This window comes from Talaromyces stipitatus, genomic scaffold (genome assembly GCF_000003125.1).
Source record: "Talaromyces stipitatus ATCC 10500 scf_1105507295527 genomic scaffold, whole genome shotgun sequence".
Taxonomy (NCBI): Eukaryota; Fungi; Ascomycota; class Eurotiomycetes; order Eurotiales; family Trichocomaceae; genus Talaromyces; species Talaromyces stipitatus.
The window spans coordinates 1,489,247-1,502,874 of NW_002990114.1; the positions used below are offsets into that span (position 1 = coordinate 1,489,247).

A 13,628-nucleotide genomic window follows, 5' to 3' on the forward strand; every position below is an offset into this window, starting at 1 on the left:
CGCAACGGGGAGAACGTGCAATGAGATGTCGGAGTGTAAGAATGCAAAGGAACGACAAGAAGCAGAGAAATGATAAGAGCCAGGCACTGTAAGTCAGCTAGGCGATAATGATATGTAAGCACGAGCCTCGATGAATGATAAGGATTAATTAGAGGATAGTAGAAGTGATGGTGTTGAACAGTCGAGAAAGTCAGCTTTTGCTTATCTGCGGGAAGGAACCAAGTTTACTTCCGGCCGTTCCTTGGTGGGTACCTTAGGCTCCCAGGCTGCAAACTAATGCAGATCGATCATGATAAGGTCATGATGCTTCACGCATCATGTTGTTTCTACATGTTGCTCTGGATGTCTGAAGTCATAGGAATAACCATCCAATTCTCAGAAGCTTATATTACACAAGTCTGTATATACAAAAACAATGCGGTGTTGAGCATGCAAATATGCATACAATGGATTGATCTAGGTACGTGATCGCCTGGGGTCTGTTGCTTCTTGTCTTCGAAAATCGCGAGCCTCTTTGGTGCCCATACTGCCTAAACCACCTTCAAGCCTGCGTTCCCAACCACCGAGTCGCACCACAAGACAAGTCGCATTGTCAGCATCCTTACTGGTCTCAGTGGCAAAGTTGACTACATCACGCGCACCTTGTTCTGGCGTGCGAGCCTCTTTGATGATATCCACAATCTCCTGGTCATGGAGAGTTCCGCTAATACCGTCAGACATGAGGACGAGAAAGGAGAACTCGGCAGGAGCCATCTCAATGCGACGAATTTCTGGTTCAGCCGACACACCGATACGCTTTGAATGTATATCGCCAAAAGCTCGAGTATTAGCGAGTCCGCTTACACGCTCCTCGCCAAAGGAATCGGTAACAAAGGTAGCTGCATACCGCCTAAGGCGATTAGCCTCAATTGGTGAGGACGGGTGATGGTCTGTAGTCACAGGAATGGCGGCACCGGTACTTGTATCACATAGTAGAACCCTAGTATCACCGACATGCGATACCAGAAGTGAGGAAGGCGTTGCCGGATTCCAGAATGGGGTCGGAGTCGGAGTCGATACCATGGCGACACTGCAAGTGCTTCCTCCAGGGAATCTTTTTGGTCCTCCGATGAATTCACGGCGGGATTGACTTGGACTGTAAAGTATGTCGTCTGCGTTCAGTGGCTGATCCGACTGTACAGCATCGTCCTCTTTCTTTGCCGCTTGGGCCGACACAAAATCAAAGTCGGCTTTCAGGAAGGCATATTCCATCACCTCTTCCATGGAAACGCCATCGACCGAGTTTTGTCTGCTCTGATTCGATCCGAGCGTCTGTGAAAGATCTCTCGGGGTAGGATCTTTTTTTATACATGTGAAGTAAGCTGGTCTGAAACGTTTGAAGTAACCCCCGACAAGATTCTTCCAAGACTCAACCAACTCTGTCTCGAGTTGCTCTATCTTCTTAATATTCGCATTCTGGACAATGGGCAAATCAGCCCGATGTAATCCAAGGGGAACGGCATCTTGTCTACCGCGCCGTTCACGTTTCCTTTCGAGGGACGCAGTGTTATCTTTCAAAGTAGATTGGATCTCAAAATCCGCAGCACTGTCTTGAATGTATTCATGTAGGTGATCACGTAGAAAGTCGCTGCACTCAGAACCTCCATGACCATCAAACACACCAAAGTAAAACACCTGTGGATCTCCACTTGCGCTGTCTGCTCCGGAGGTAACAGCGGTCGACTCAGTGCCCGACGCCCGCCGAATGGTCAATGACAGCGGAGATCGTTTCGCAAATGAAGGTACTTCAATCACACCAGCCTGGTACGTGTCCTCATTGTGTGTTCGTGACCCTCGCGAAACGGATGCTCCGAAGTGGTGTTTCGCACTGCGTAGAGGTATTCGCACTACAGTGGTATCGCGACTGACCCCAATTGGTGTTTGTATTGATGCTGGAGATAATTGACTGCTTTCGCTAGTGTGTGGTGTCGATGCTGAGCGAGGGAGTTTGTGGAAAGACGGCGGTCCGTGGGAATCGGGATGTAACGAAGACGACGGAAGATGCGTGACAAAGTAATCGTGGAAGTATCGCCGACTAGCAGAATGGGTTCCGCGGTTGGTCACGTTACATGGTATCCTCTGATAACTATACCGACGTGCAAAAATGGCAATAAAACCTGTTCTGCGCGTAAGATTCTACCTTCATTATACTGCTTCTTCGTTGATGGGTTAACCCACTGTAACTATCGGCCGGAGTCCAGATATGGACAGCCACCGGCCGTGATCGCGCCTGAATCATAGGTAGATAGCATCAGAGAGCATATTGGTAGTGATTATCATAGATGAATTGTAGAAATGGTGTCAATAAGCTGTCGAGTGAGAATGGTTGAAAAGGAAGCGGAGGTTGAAAAAGGTAGATCCCCGGCCAAGCCTTCCTTCCCCAGATGATGTCGTAACCACAGTACTTAAAGGCAGCACTAACTACAATCTGCTTCAACTTCACTTTCACTTTCACCTCAATTTAATCATCATTCTTCTCTGTATTTCAGTCCCAACGTTTACTGTTGGTCTGATCAAAAGCCACATGAAAATGAATGCAAATCAAAAAACCCTTTTTTGGTCTTTCAAAACTCCCCAACCTTCCAATTCCTGAATCACAGCGCCATGAGAGACTTTTCTTGAAAAAAGTCATCTCGGAAACATGGAAAAACAAAGCAAACCTTTTACCCCAAGAAGAAGAAATAGCATATCCACACAGTGAACCGAGTCCAAGTCTGAAGTTCAAGTTTCTTGTTTAGGAGAACGATTCGCACTCGCCTTTTCAAGAGGAAGTCCAGTAAATACTTTCGCATTGCACACGTTGCGAACCCGTGCAGGCTCAGAATGATTGAAACCGACCCTGATGTATGGGGTAACGGACACTGTGACTCTGCCCTTGACAAAATGTGCGTGCAGCGCAGGATCAAGATTGACCATCACAGTCGGATCGTATGTTTCTTTGAATTCCGGAAAATGATATCTGGCATCATAGGGACAAGAGTAAAGATCAATCCCAATGTGTTGAGCTTCCGAAACAATTGCTCTGAGGGAGTCGAGCATGCGAGTTTTGTCTTCGGATGGTTTCACCAATGGTTCCAGCATTGACCCCAATTCTGCAGTATAACTTTCCGTGCGTTGAGAGCAAAACTCTGCGAAATTTGGCATTTGACGCGCCAAAGATATCTCCTGCGCAAGCTTTGTCAATGCGACGCTGCGTACGCCTTGAGGGTTATCTGTCACGTTCCCAGTCAGTAATTCATCAGTTTGGAGGAGAGGACAACGGGGATAGGGCATACCCAAAGTGAGTTGCTTTCTCAGATGGAAAATGTCCGCGTCAATATTAGGGTGGAACCTTTTGACAATTTCGGTATATCTGAGAAACTTTTTACACAGATATAAGCTGACAACTTTGGAGAGATAACAATGCTTGATCACTGGATGATTCAGGTACTGCACAGCAACGGCTGCATCAGGATCAAGCATCATGAGTTCTTTCAATGCTACCGAAAGCTCTTCGGGGTCCAGGTCAGTATCCACGACATATGTTCTAGCAAACTGATCAACTTTCGCCCACAGAGAGTGAAAGCGTCCACCGAACGCGGCTGCCTTTGACTCAAACTCGATACCCGCGTATCCATCATTTGCACTTGGAACTCTCGATTGCGCCGGTGGAGCGAACGCTGCCTGATACAATGCACTTTGTAAGGTTGTGTTCATAGGACTTGGAGCCGCAATAGGTCCAGTAGGCTGGAAAATTCCCTGCGATTGTGAACCTGCCATAGTGCCATTCCATCCGTACTGATTGCCCGTGTACGAGTTGGTTGATTCCATCGGGTAGGACATCTGGTATGTCGTTTGTGAGCCTGGATGCTCTACATAACCTGGCTGTCCCTGGGGCTGAAAATACTGAGTGTTGTCAACATAATTAGCAGCGTATTGCTGTGTCTCTCCGAGTGACAATGATTGCATAGGACCGACAACTGACTGAGCACCTTGTGTTGGAGTCACCCAAGGTTGTGTTGGAGGTGCTTGAGCGACTTGAGTCTCCTCCATACGACGTTGACGCAACGACCTAGGATCTTGAATGGTGCGAGATTGATTTTTGATCGTGGCGTTCTGTCTGTCAAGACGGAGCTTGAGACCACTCATTTGAGCGTGTAGTGTCTTGATCTTCTCGTCTTGCCACTTGATCTGTTCTTCTTGCAACTTGATTTGATCATCTCGAAGCTTGATTTGTTCTTTGTGCGACTTGATTTGATCGTCTCGCCACTTGATCTGTTTGTTGTGCGACTTAATTTGATCGTCTCTAAGCTTGATTTCTTTCTGAACAGCTTCGTCCCCTTGCTCTTTCGCAGCTAGGCTCTCCTTAAGGGAGGCAAGCTCCTGCTCAGCAGAAGCTAGATCTTGCTCGAGAGACATCCTGACACGTTCGGATTCCGCAAGAAGGAGTTGTATGTGGTGTGGTGTGGGTAGGGGAGTGAAAAGGTCTCGTGAGGCATTGAGACTGGGGGAGAAAGGAAAACCTCGCTGAGGGGTAGCTGTCCATTCTAAGGAGTAATTTCCTCTACTTTTTGTTAACGACATCGGCCTAAGGCCACAGTTTTCTCCAAAGGGATCGTTCATGGCAGGAATGCTGATTTGTAGTCGACGACGCAATATGGGATGGTTACTGAAAAGAGGTTAGTTTCACGATCACCTATAGTTATTAACAAATAAGTCTTTATAGGAGATAATAACCTACTGTAGAGCTTTGGTAAGACAGAGCACAGCATCAGCCTGTCCAAAGAGCCAAAAACTGAGGCCAAAAATGAAGACTATCATGAAGAAGCTCTCTGGATGTTAAATGACTGGATGAGAACAAGCCCTAGATTAATTTGCCAGGGCAAGATGAAAGCTGACCACAAAGATCACAGCGCACTGAAAATATTTTAAAAAACATAGCTGACACTGTGAAAATTGACCCTTTTCACCTCAAAGAAGAGTCAAAGAGAAAGATTTTCAAGGGGGAGATTGCACAACGTCTTCATATGGATCTCAAAATGGCGCGATACCCAAAAAGGAAACCAGTGTTTTTTCAAATATCAGCACAAGCTGGAGCTCACCATCTTATGCACCTGATAATGCTAGAATACGTCAGGCTCAAGCAGGGCACCCTGAGAACCAGGAGCCCAAGTTGATGGGGTATCCTGTAGGCACGTGGTCATAGGTTGAGGCTATTGAGAGGACTACATCTGATATCTTACTTGCTCTCACTGATCTTGTCCTCTCTCTTACCACTGATACTCAGGGAAAGGTCCTCTTGAAATGGACTGATATTGGCAGCAAAATATCTCCTTACTAGGGTATCTAAAATTGTATCTCTGGCCTTCCCCTTTCCTTGTCAGTCTGTTGGTGAAGTGAGATTCATCCCAAGTGCCTGAATCCACACTAAATTCGTCTCATCCATGATCAGAGGCAACTCTTTGTAACATGAATGTGAATGTGAGAGTCTGCTTATCTAACTAGGCAACTAGCTGACTTCATCTGAGAATATGGTCGAGCTTCCTAGGCTGCTTGAATTCAAGAAGAGATACTACGATAGCTAGCTGCTAACATTGAACACGATGACCAAGTCTGATAATAAACTATGACTGAGAAGTACAAGAAATCTCTACGATGACAACATGCGATTTAAGAATTCTTATTGTCTTTTCCAACGAAGTCTTATCAAATATACACAAGATTAAAGCAAAATCGACAACGTAGGCTCCGGCGAATAATGCTCCTAAAAGATCTCATAAAAAGCACAAGTGAACATGAAAAACGCATCTAGCTTCTAAAACAAATAGTAGTAATATGATAAGTCGATCTAAGTCTGGAGGTAGCACCTACCAAAAAAAGGGGGGGTAGCATAATTCCAGTCTCGGCAAATCAACTTTAAGAGTTCAAGGGGTAACAACGCAGCAAGAAGCTGGTGATTGAATCCTACCCACAGGTTAGAATCAAAGAACCTACCAAGCGGAAGTATTTGGCAGGGTTGGACATTTTTGTTCCTTGTGTGTTTGGCGTTGTAGGTAAAGGGGTCGGTTAGATGGCTTTGGTGCGAGAGAAGAGACTGCTATAAACAGCATCAACGACCGGCTGAGCGCTGATTTGTCTACCGCCAAAGAATCGTCCGTTGAGACCTTTGATGGCGTTCTCGCCTCCTTGGACGCGGTCAAATTTGAGATAAATGTCTCCCTGCGAGTTCGGATCTAGAGATATGTGAACAACATGACCGTATTTCTCCTCACATTCAGCGCGAACGTCGTCTTCTAATTCTTTGATCCATGATTCGCCCTCTTCTCTGTAATTGTTGTTAGTGTGCTACCTAAGCTAGTGAGATTGGAAAATGCTAGACTTACTCAGTAGGGTCAAACATGTTTCGAAGTAAGACACAGCGGCTTGCCATGTTGACATTTACGGGTAGTGGCTTGGGTTCAGTCTTGGGTCGTAACGGCTGCAATTTTTCGTCTGCAGAAGGCTCGGGTTCATCTGTTCTCGCGAGTTTCCTCATCAATGCATCTCTGCTATAATTGTTGAAGTTCACACCGGCAACATCTGTGTCATCTAGAGCACTTGCTCCGCCTGTCCCCTTGTCTGTGTCTCGGCCACCAGCACGGTCAAAGTTGCTGGGTGCGCCTCCCGCTTGAGCACCACGGCCACCGTTGCCAGAGAATGCTGAGCCCTGGTATTGTTGGTGGTGTCCTTGTCCCTGGAAACGTTGTAGAAGATTCGCTGTCGACTCGGGAGTAAACTTATCGTTTCCAAGACCGACGCGGATTGGCCTACCGGCGAGATCAAACCCGTTCATTTTTTCGAGAGCTTCTCTTGCTTGGTTAGGATCGCGGAATCTATCGATGCATGTTAGTATATGATCATTTCAAAAACAAAAGGTAATGCTTACTGAACAAAACCATAACCACGACTACGTCCGGTTTCATCTTTCTGAAGTTGGACAAATTCAAGTTCGCCGAATGGTTCAAAAACATTCTGGATATCATTTTCAGTGATACTGAAATGAATGTTACCAACATACAACCTGTGAAACGGCGCCGAGGCCGATTGACCACTGCTAGCTTCAGGATTGCGGGCTTGTCGATTTTTCTCCGCTTCGGTCAATTGGGCTATAATAGGAATTCCTAGAAGTTTTTGACCGGTGAGCTGAATGGCAAGTGGGACAGATGCTTCGTCCTTGAATTCGACGTAGCCAACACTGGATGCTAGTCAGTAAAATGCACTTTGGTTTGATTTTTTTCGGGAATAGAACTTACCCTTTCGACCTGCCACTAACACGATCCTTCACGATCTGGGCTTCTTTGACGGGTCCCACCTTTTCGAAGAACGCAATGAGTTCCTTGGTCCTCAACCGGGCAGCAAGCTGTTGAACAAATACAGTACGTTTATCGCGCTCATCTTCATTTAGTTCTTCTTCCGGCGTCTTACTGCGATGTCCGCGGCTTCTGCTACGTCTCCTGCCGTCACGTTCCCGGCGGGAATGTCTGTCATCATCACGTTGGTCTCGTCGAGAGCGGCCACTCGGACGGTAATATCTATCATCATCAGGTGAGCGTGACCTTGTGCGAGCACGACCTCCACCGCGGTAGTAATCACCTCCGGAGCGATCACCATGGCGGTCGCGGCGACGACTGCGACTTCTGCGTCTGCTTCTATGGCTTCCGTTAGCACTGCCATGCTCGCTTCTTATATCTTCATCCTTGTCGTCCCGGTCACGACGACGGTCGCGACTACCATCTTTCCGTCGGCGTTCTCTATCTCTGGAGCGATCACGGTCATGGCGATCGTTTGAGTCAACTTTTGAGCGGTCATCGCGATCTTTGTCCGCAGATTCGTTCAGAGAAGCAGCCGTAGACTCGAGAAGGGCTTCAACGTCGAGACCTGACATTTTGGAAAGTGATGTTGTGAAGTTGGCTTTCTGATGGAAGGTCAAGAAAAACCGGTGGGTAAGGAATGGGAAGTTGGGTCACTTTTCTGTGGTGTTAGACACGAAAGTGGGATTTGGCGTGAAAATGCGAACCCTTCTGTTTGCAATATTCTGAGAAAAACCAACTCGATAATTCGAATCGAATGTTCTCAGGATTTAGTAATACCTTCCAGTATCCGTTAGGAGGCGCAGAGTGATAGAAGAATAGTGAAGAAACCGTGGCGGACATGGACTAAACCGGTCGACTAGTACTATGTAGAATATATGGTCACGTGATATAGTGGAGAAGTAAAAACATTGTAGCCAATCAGAGCTACGGAATTGACTTCTTCGACGAATCTGAAAAGACCTAAATGCCGACCTTACAGAAACAGCAGCAGTAAGAAGTACAACAACATCAATTTCTATGTTATCATGAAAGCCAGTTGATTGATGCATAAAAATACATAATAAGCAAAAACGCCACTCATGAGGGTGGTCTAGTCATTGTGATGGTGGATAAATGACTAGAAACCGTATGCACCCTGTTTGTTTTAGTCATGACACAAGCGAAATCTTAAACCACGTTCGATCAATCGCTTGATATATATAAATATGAAATAACATGGCCTTCGGACAAGACAAACATTGTACAAAGTTGAGCAAGACCCGTATAAACAAGGAGCATTAGTATTATTAGGGTAAATGATATTGACACCATTGAGCCAGAGGAGAGTTGGGCATTTTGATTGCCAGTCGATGAGTTGAACTACTGTGTCTTGATGACCTTTGGAGGTGGTAGTTCAAGCTCAGTGCCAAAGACACGGTCCCAGAATCGGCTAGTGACGCCAAATCCATTCTCATAATCGGCGAAGTGATGTTCAAGATGGTACTTCTTGAGCCCCTTGTAATATGCAGGTAAACTGTTCAAACATTAGTAGATAATTCGAGACGACGTCTCGATCATGGGAATAGCTCACTTGCGATGGTGGAGGAAATAATGAGTCATGTCATACATGATATACCCAGCGACGCCTCCGCAGTACGCGAGTAATCCGGCATACCAGTTAAAGAAGAGGATTCCATGCGCAACTTTCCAGAATGGAGCAGCAAGTAGCATAAACAATGCTGGTGGCATGACTAAGCGATACTTGTCCATGGGTAGATAGTGATGAATGCCATGTAGCAGGAAGTGAAGAGTAATCCCGACACGATTGTCAGGGAGCCATCTAAAGAACATATCAGAAAAGCTCGAAAACGAAGAAGACAAATAAAGGTACTCACTTATCGATATGGAACAGGAAGCGATGCATTCCATATTCCAACAACGTCCACACACATAAACCCAGAACGAAGTATCCGACGGAGCCAACATTGTTATTCAACCCAGTAACACCTATCATAGTACCATATGCCACGCAAGGCCCCCACAAAATAGGTATAACATACCACGGGGTCTTAGAGAAAGGTTCTAAAAAGTTTCCGAACAAGGGTGCAGATTTTCCGCCTCTGTAGTGTCGTGGGCGATGGACTTGATCAAGGTAAAAATCCTTCGAGAAGCCCCCGAACCAGATCTGAGGAAACAGAGGCCTTGACAAATCTAGAAATTTATGCGTTTTGTAATCGGACACAACATCGGTTTCAACAGAAAGATCGTCCTCGTGTGCCATGCCTGTCCTCTCATAGACAGCCTTTGGGTTCCCATTGGCCTGTGCTCCATTGGAGGTGCCATTGGTGAGAAAACCGATATGATACTCGTCCAAGATCTCGTACGCAGAGTCGGAATGGTCGTGAGAGTTCCCATCCTTCAGTATATCCCTAACGTCCTTTCCGGCATACTCCAAAATCAATTCCTCGCCTCCTGGATGGCCCTCCAGGAAATCGGTCACATCGTAAACCTTCAGGTCGATTGTCACAAAACAGGATTTACTGGAGTTGTGGGATCGCACCTCGGCCTCAGTAAACGTTGGAAGAGTCTTTCCAGGCATGATGGGCTGTAGAAAAAGGACTCGGAAAACGTTAAGAATAAGGAATCAGAGTGTGGCGCGAAACAGCATGTACAAAGATCGCGAGCGGGAATTCAAGCGGCGAACCGAGGCGGAAGGAACAAAGTCTTAATCAAGGAGGACGGATAGCTCGGCTCGCACAAGTCGAGGTGGCGTGAACTGGGAAACGTCGTAAATTGAAATGGAAAGGGAGAATTTATTGATTACAACTTGTCCGAGCAGACAAGCACAACTGGAGATGTCTCCCTGAATGTTAGTTTTTTTTGCTCTTCCGGAGGTCATACGATTTTGATGCACGTGATGTGGCAACTGGAATTCAGGGGCTAGCTGCTTAGTCATCTATCTGCTTAGGAAACGACAATCCTTTCTTTTCAGGCATTAAGGCATCAACGTTTCAGCCTGCCAATTACTGTGCCTTACTATGGTCTGAACTCCTGAAGCTCAGGCCCTATTCTTTGTTCGAACAGATGAGAGCGATTACGCTTTATTCAAACTTGACTTCTTCTGCCTGATAATGTCGTCTACAACTAGAGAGAGTGGGTTGGAGTCATAATCTTGGAAGTTACTACAACCTCTTTCTGGGCTGTTCCTGATTTTCGAAAATAACTTCAGTCGGTGCTTATTCTTCAAACAGCATGTCTCGAGATATTCTTGTGCAGTCCATCTTGCTGTCTATTCCAACGGTATCAGACCTGCCCACTGGGCCATTTACATTCCCACAGTTGATGATGAGCAAAAGGGAAAGGCCATCCATGTTACCGGCAATAAAAGCTACAGGCTTCTTCCTGGAGTTCAAACGAAACTACGATTTCCGTCTTGAAGATCGAAAATACCAGACATTTCACCTTGCAGATGTTTCCGGGAATCTGATACACGATGTCATTTGTGATGGGAAACCAGGACTGGACACTATTGCTCGAGACAGAATGCAATCGATTGCCATCACCTGGTCCCAGTCCTAACCCATTTGATCCTTCGGTTCGTATACTTGGATATGCTGCTTTGGGGATCTCCTGATTGGAAAGTAAATTAGGCTCTTGATTGTCAAAGTTGGTTAGAATGTTACGATCAAAGTCTTACTTGCGGAGGGCTATTTTCCAGATAGCAACATCGCTGTCCTCCAACAAACACCGAAGCGGCTATGAGCAGAAGGCATGTTATTGTTGGAACGTGAATATCAACCCTACGCGTTTCGGCACTGGATATTAGTTAGTCCGACGCGGCATGTGCGTGTCGCGTATATATCTAGCTAGCTATCTCCCGTCCCCTTGCTCTTGGGGGGGAGTCATCAATATCAGGAATTCCATACCATATTGATCAGGCTCGTCAGCTTGTTGGATTAGCTGTCCTTATTAGATCTTGCGATCTAATGAGGTAAACCAACAATTATAAGCCAAGTTTGAGTAAGGATAATCAAAATCATGGTGGACTGTATAAGCACACGAGCTGCCAATGACAAATGAAGTACGGTTACGTTTGCATCAAAGGGTTAGGGTTATTTTTGATAGTGCACTGATCACGTGGCGGCGGAGTGGCGATGAATACTTTCTTCGATGTTAGCAACTTTGTCCTTCTTATTTATACATCAACTACATACTAAGTTAAAATATAGTGTGTATCTCCAAGCAGGAGCGATATGTTCTAAGCGTTGAAATTGAGCAGAGCTCAGAATGATGGTCATTTGCCATAAGAACCTTGACTGTGCGGATATGTTTCTAGCCACAGCTTCAGACTGGTGATTGCAGACGAAGAACCTCGTGCACGTCTTCTGGTGTCAACGTACTGAGCTTTCAACATGGAGTCTGACTTCCCTCCGCTACCATCATCAGGCCATTTGAGTAAGCACTCAGCAAATTCCTCACAAAAGAGGGATAGCGTGGCTACTCCGACAAATTTCACGTCTGACTATCGTGGAATAGAAGTCGCCCAGAATGGCTCGAAGATTATACATAAAATAATATCCCGTGACGGCGACGCTGTCCTAGAATATATCGATACCGACTCACAAAAAAACGTGACACATCACCGCTGGCAGGTCTCCAGCGATAGGTTGATAGAGACCAGTCCTTTTTTCTCTGCTTTGTTGGATCCGAACAAGTTCTCCGAGGGAAGACGCTTCGTTGAAAGCAAATGTAGAGCGTCGACGACACCCACACTTGATATCGGGTGCAATGATATTTCCGCAGAAGAATCAACGGAGCGTTTGCCGCTGGTCGGACTGAATCTATTCCGTCTGATGGGCAAGCATCGGATAGAAAGTCTCGAGTTGTTTCTCAAAGTACTACTGTCCGCCCATGATGTTGATCTCATCTCTAAAATGGAATCAGAGATCGCTCGGCAACCCGTTCCAGTGATTGCTGGTTTGATAGAGGTTGCAGACGTGTTTAGCTCTTCAGACATGGTTAGTGTATCTTTGGAGCATGCGAATTACCGACCCTCTATCAAGGGCATCCCATCTCTAGAGGTGTTCAGCTCGTCCTTGTTGAAGCTTAGCGACGAAAGGTTGCGGCAAATCATCTACATAGCAATGTTTATACAGCATGATACAATTTTTAGAGTAGCTTCGCATGCATTGGTATTGATCGGGTCAGTCAGATGGCTCGATGGTGGGATTGGACTCAACAAGTCTGGAAGACACCGCTGGTCTTATTTTGACAATGGATTAGAAGGTATGTTCTACCTGATACTCTGCCGAGACGAGCTGACAATCATGAAAAGAAGAATTATATTACCGACGACAATGTATAATGAACACAATAACAGACTTACAAGCTCATTTCTTACGCGCATATGGTGCATTGGAAAACGACGCCGAGCACAAGAGGCCACAACCGAAGCATAATATGCTTATGACAGCTGTTTTGTCGACCTCTAGGCCTTTTCAGTGCCGTTGGGGGTTTGACAATTCCAAAGCCTGTGACTCCTTTCATCTTGGTGAAATGGTTCGGTTCTTCACGATGCGGTCCAAGACAATATTCGTAGGCTCTACGTTAATTGACCCTGGGTACGAGAACGGCTCCGAAGAAGAAGACGACGACAACGATGATGATAATGAAGATGAAGAAAAGAGCCACGTGAGAACATCAGTTGCGCATGAGAAAACCCGTCCTTACGATGAAGCGGTTGACCGTACGGCGGGTGTAGCCTCTACTGATATACTATCAATCACCTCGTCTCTGCGGCAAATACCCGATTATCAAATTGATATCAATCACACCGGATGCGGAATCCGGCGGCGTTTACTTCCACTATTAGATTGTATTGATGGCTTTATTGGTCACCGAAGGGCTTTCGTCGGAGTAACGGATGTCATGATGTGGAAGTCGAGCACGCGCGGTAGCCAAAGAAAGGCTAACCTGGATTCCTGGCGATCCTCTGGTGTGTCAAGAGCCGAAAAAGTTGATGTTCGTGGAGCAAAGATCATGGGGATCCGGAAGAGCAGCCCTAGGTCATATATTGACATCATAAACACTTCAAAGTCATCTGTTGCATTGGACAAGAATGGTACAACGGTGGCACCGAGTACGACGTCACCGGTTAATATTATACAGCAGCAAAGAGAAGAAGCAAGGCTTTTCTTCACGGCTAAGAAGAGGAACTGGGAGAGTTGAACCTTTAAAGCTTTACTCTCGTTTCCCTATCAACTAATCAAGGAAATATCG

At 46.1% G+C, this 13,628-nt stretch overlaps 5 protein-coding genes across 5 annotated transcripts; 2 read left to right on the top strand and 3 right to left on the bottom strand.

Annotated features, from left to right (window-relative positions):
* Positions 1-456: 456 nt before the first annotated feature.
* Positions 457-4,437, bottom strand: TSTA_085960 (protein phosphatase 2C, putative; the record flags this gene model as incomplete). The annotated part of the gene is made up of 3 exons (XM_002478283.1): positions 457-2,156; positions 2,793-3,251; positions 3,315-4,437. The coding sequence occupies 3 exons, from the start codon at positions 4,435-4,437 to the stop codon at positions 457-459; spliced, it is 3,282 nt and encodes a 1,093-aa protein (XP_002478328.1).
* Positions 4,438-6,084: 1,647 nt separating this feature from the next.
* On the bottom strand, positions 6,085-7,942 carry TSTA_085970 (RNA splicing factor (Pad-1), putative; the record flags this gene model as incomplete). Its single annotated transcript, XM_002478284.1, has 4 exons — positions 6,085-6,343; positions 6,402-6,890; positions 6,944-7,252; positions 7,311-7,942. The coding sequence occupies 4 exons, from the start codon at positions 7,940-7,942 to the stop codon at positions 6,085-6,087; spliced, it is 1,689 nt and encodes a 562-aa protein (XP_002478329.1).
* Positions 7,943-8,729: 787 nt separating this feature from the next.
* On the bottom strand, positions 8,730-9,948 carry TSTA_085980 (fatty acid hydroxylase, putative; the record flags this gene model as incomplete). The annotated part of the gene is made up of 3 exons (XM_002478285.1): positions 8,730-8,883; positions 8,941-9,189; positions 9,245-9,948. The coding sequence occupies 3 exons, from the start codon at positions 9,946-9,948 to the stop codon at positions 8,730-8,732; spliced, it is 1,107 nt and encodes a 368-aa protein (XP_002478330.1).
* An 894-nt stretch (positions 9,949-10,842) lies between these two features.
* TSTA_085990 (uncharacterized protein) lies at positions 10,843-11,175 on the top strand (the record flags this gene model as incomplete). The annotated part of the gene is made up of 2 exons (XM_002478286.1): positions 10,843-10,944; positions 11,017-11,175. The coding sequence occupies 2 exons, from the start codon at positions 10,843-10,845 to the stop codon at positions 11,173-11,175; spliced, it is 261 nt and encodes an 86-aa protein (XP_002478331.1).
* A 586-nt stretch (positions 11,176-11,761) lies between these two features.
* On the top strand, positions 11,762-13,577 carry TSTA_086000 (uncharacterized protein; the record flags this gene model as incomplete). Its single annotated transcript, XM_002478287.1, has 2 exons — positions 11,762-12,635; positions 12,730-13,577. The coding sequence occupies 2 exons, from the start codon at positions 11,762-11,764 to the stop codon at positions 13,575-13,577; spliced, it is 1,722 nt and encodes a 573-aa protein (XP_002478332.1).
* Positions 13,578-13,628: the final 51 nt, after the last annotated feature.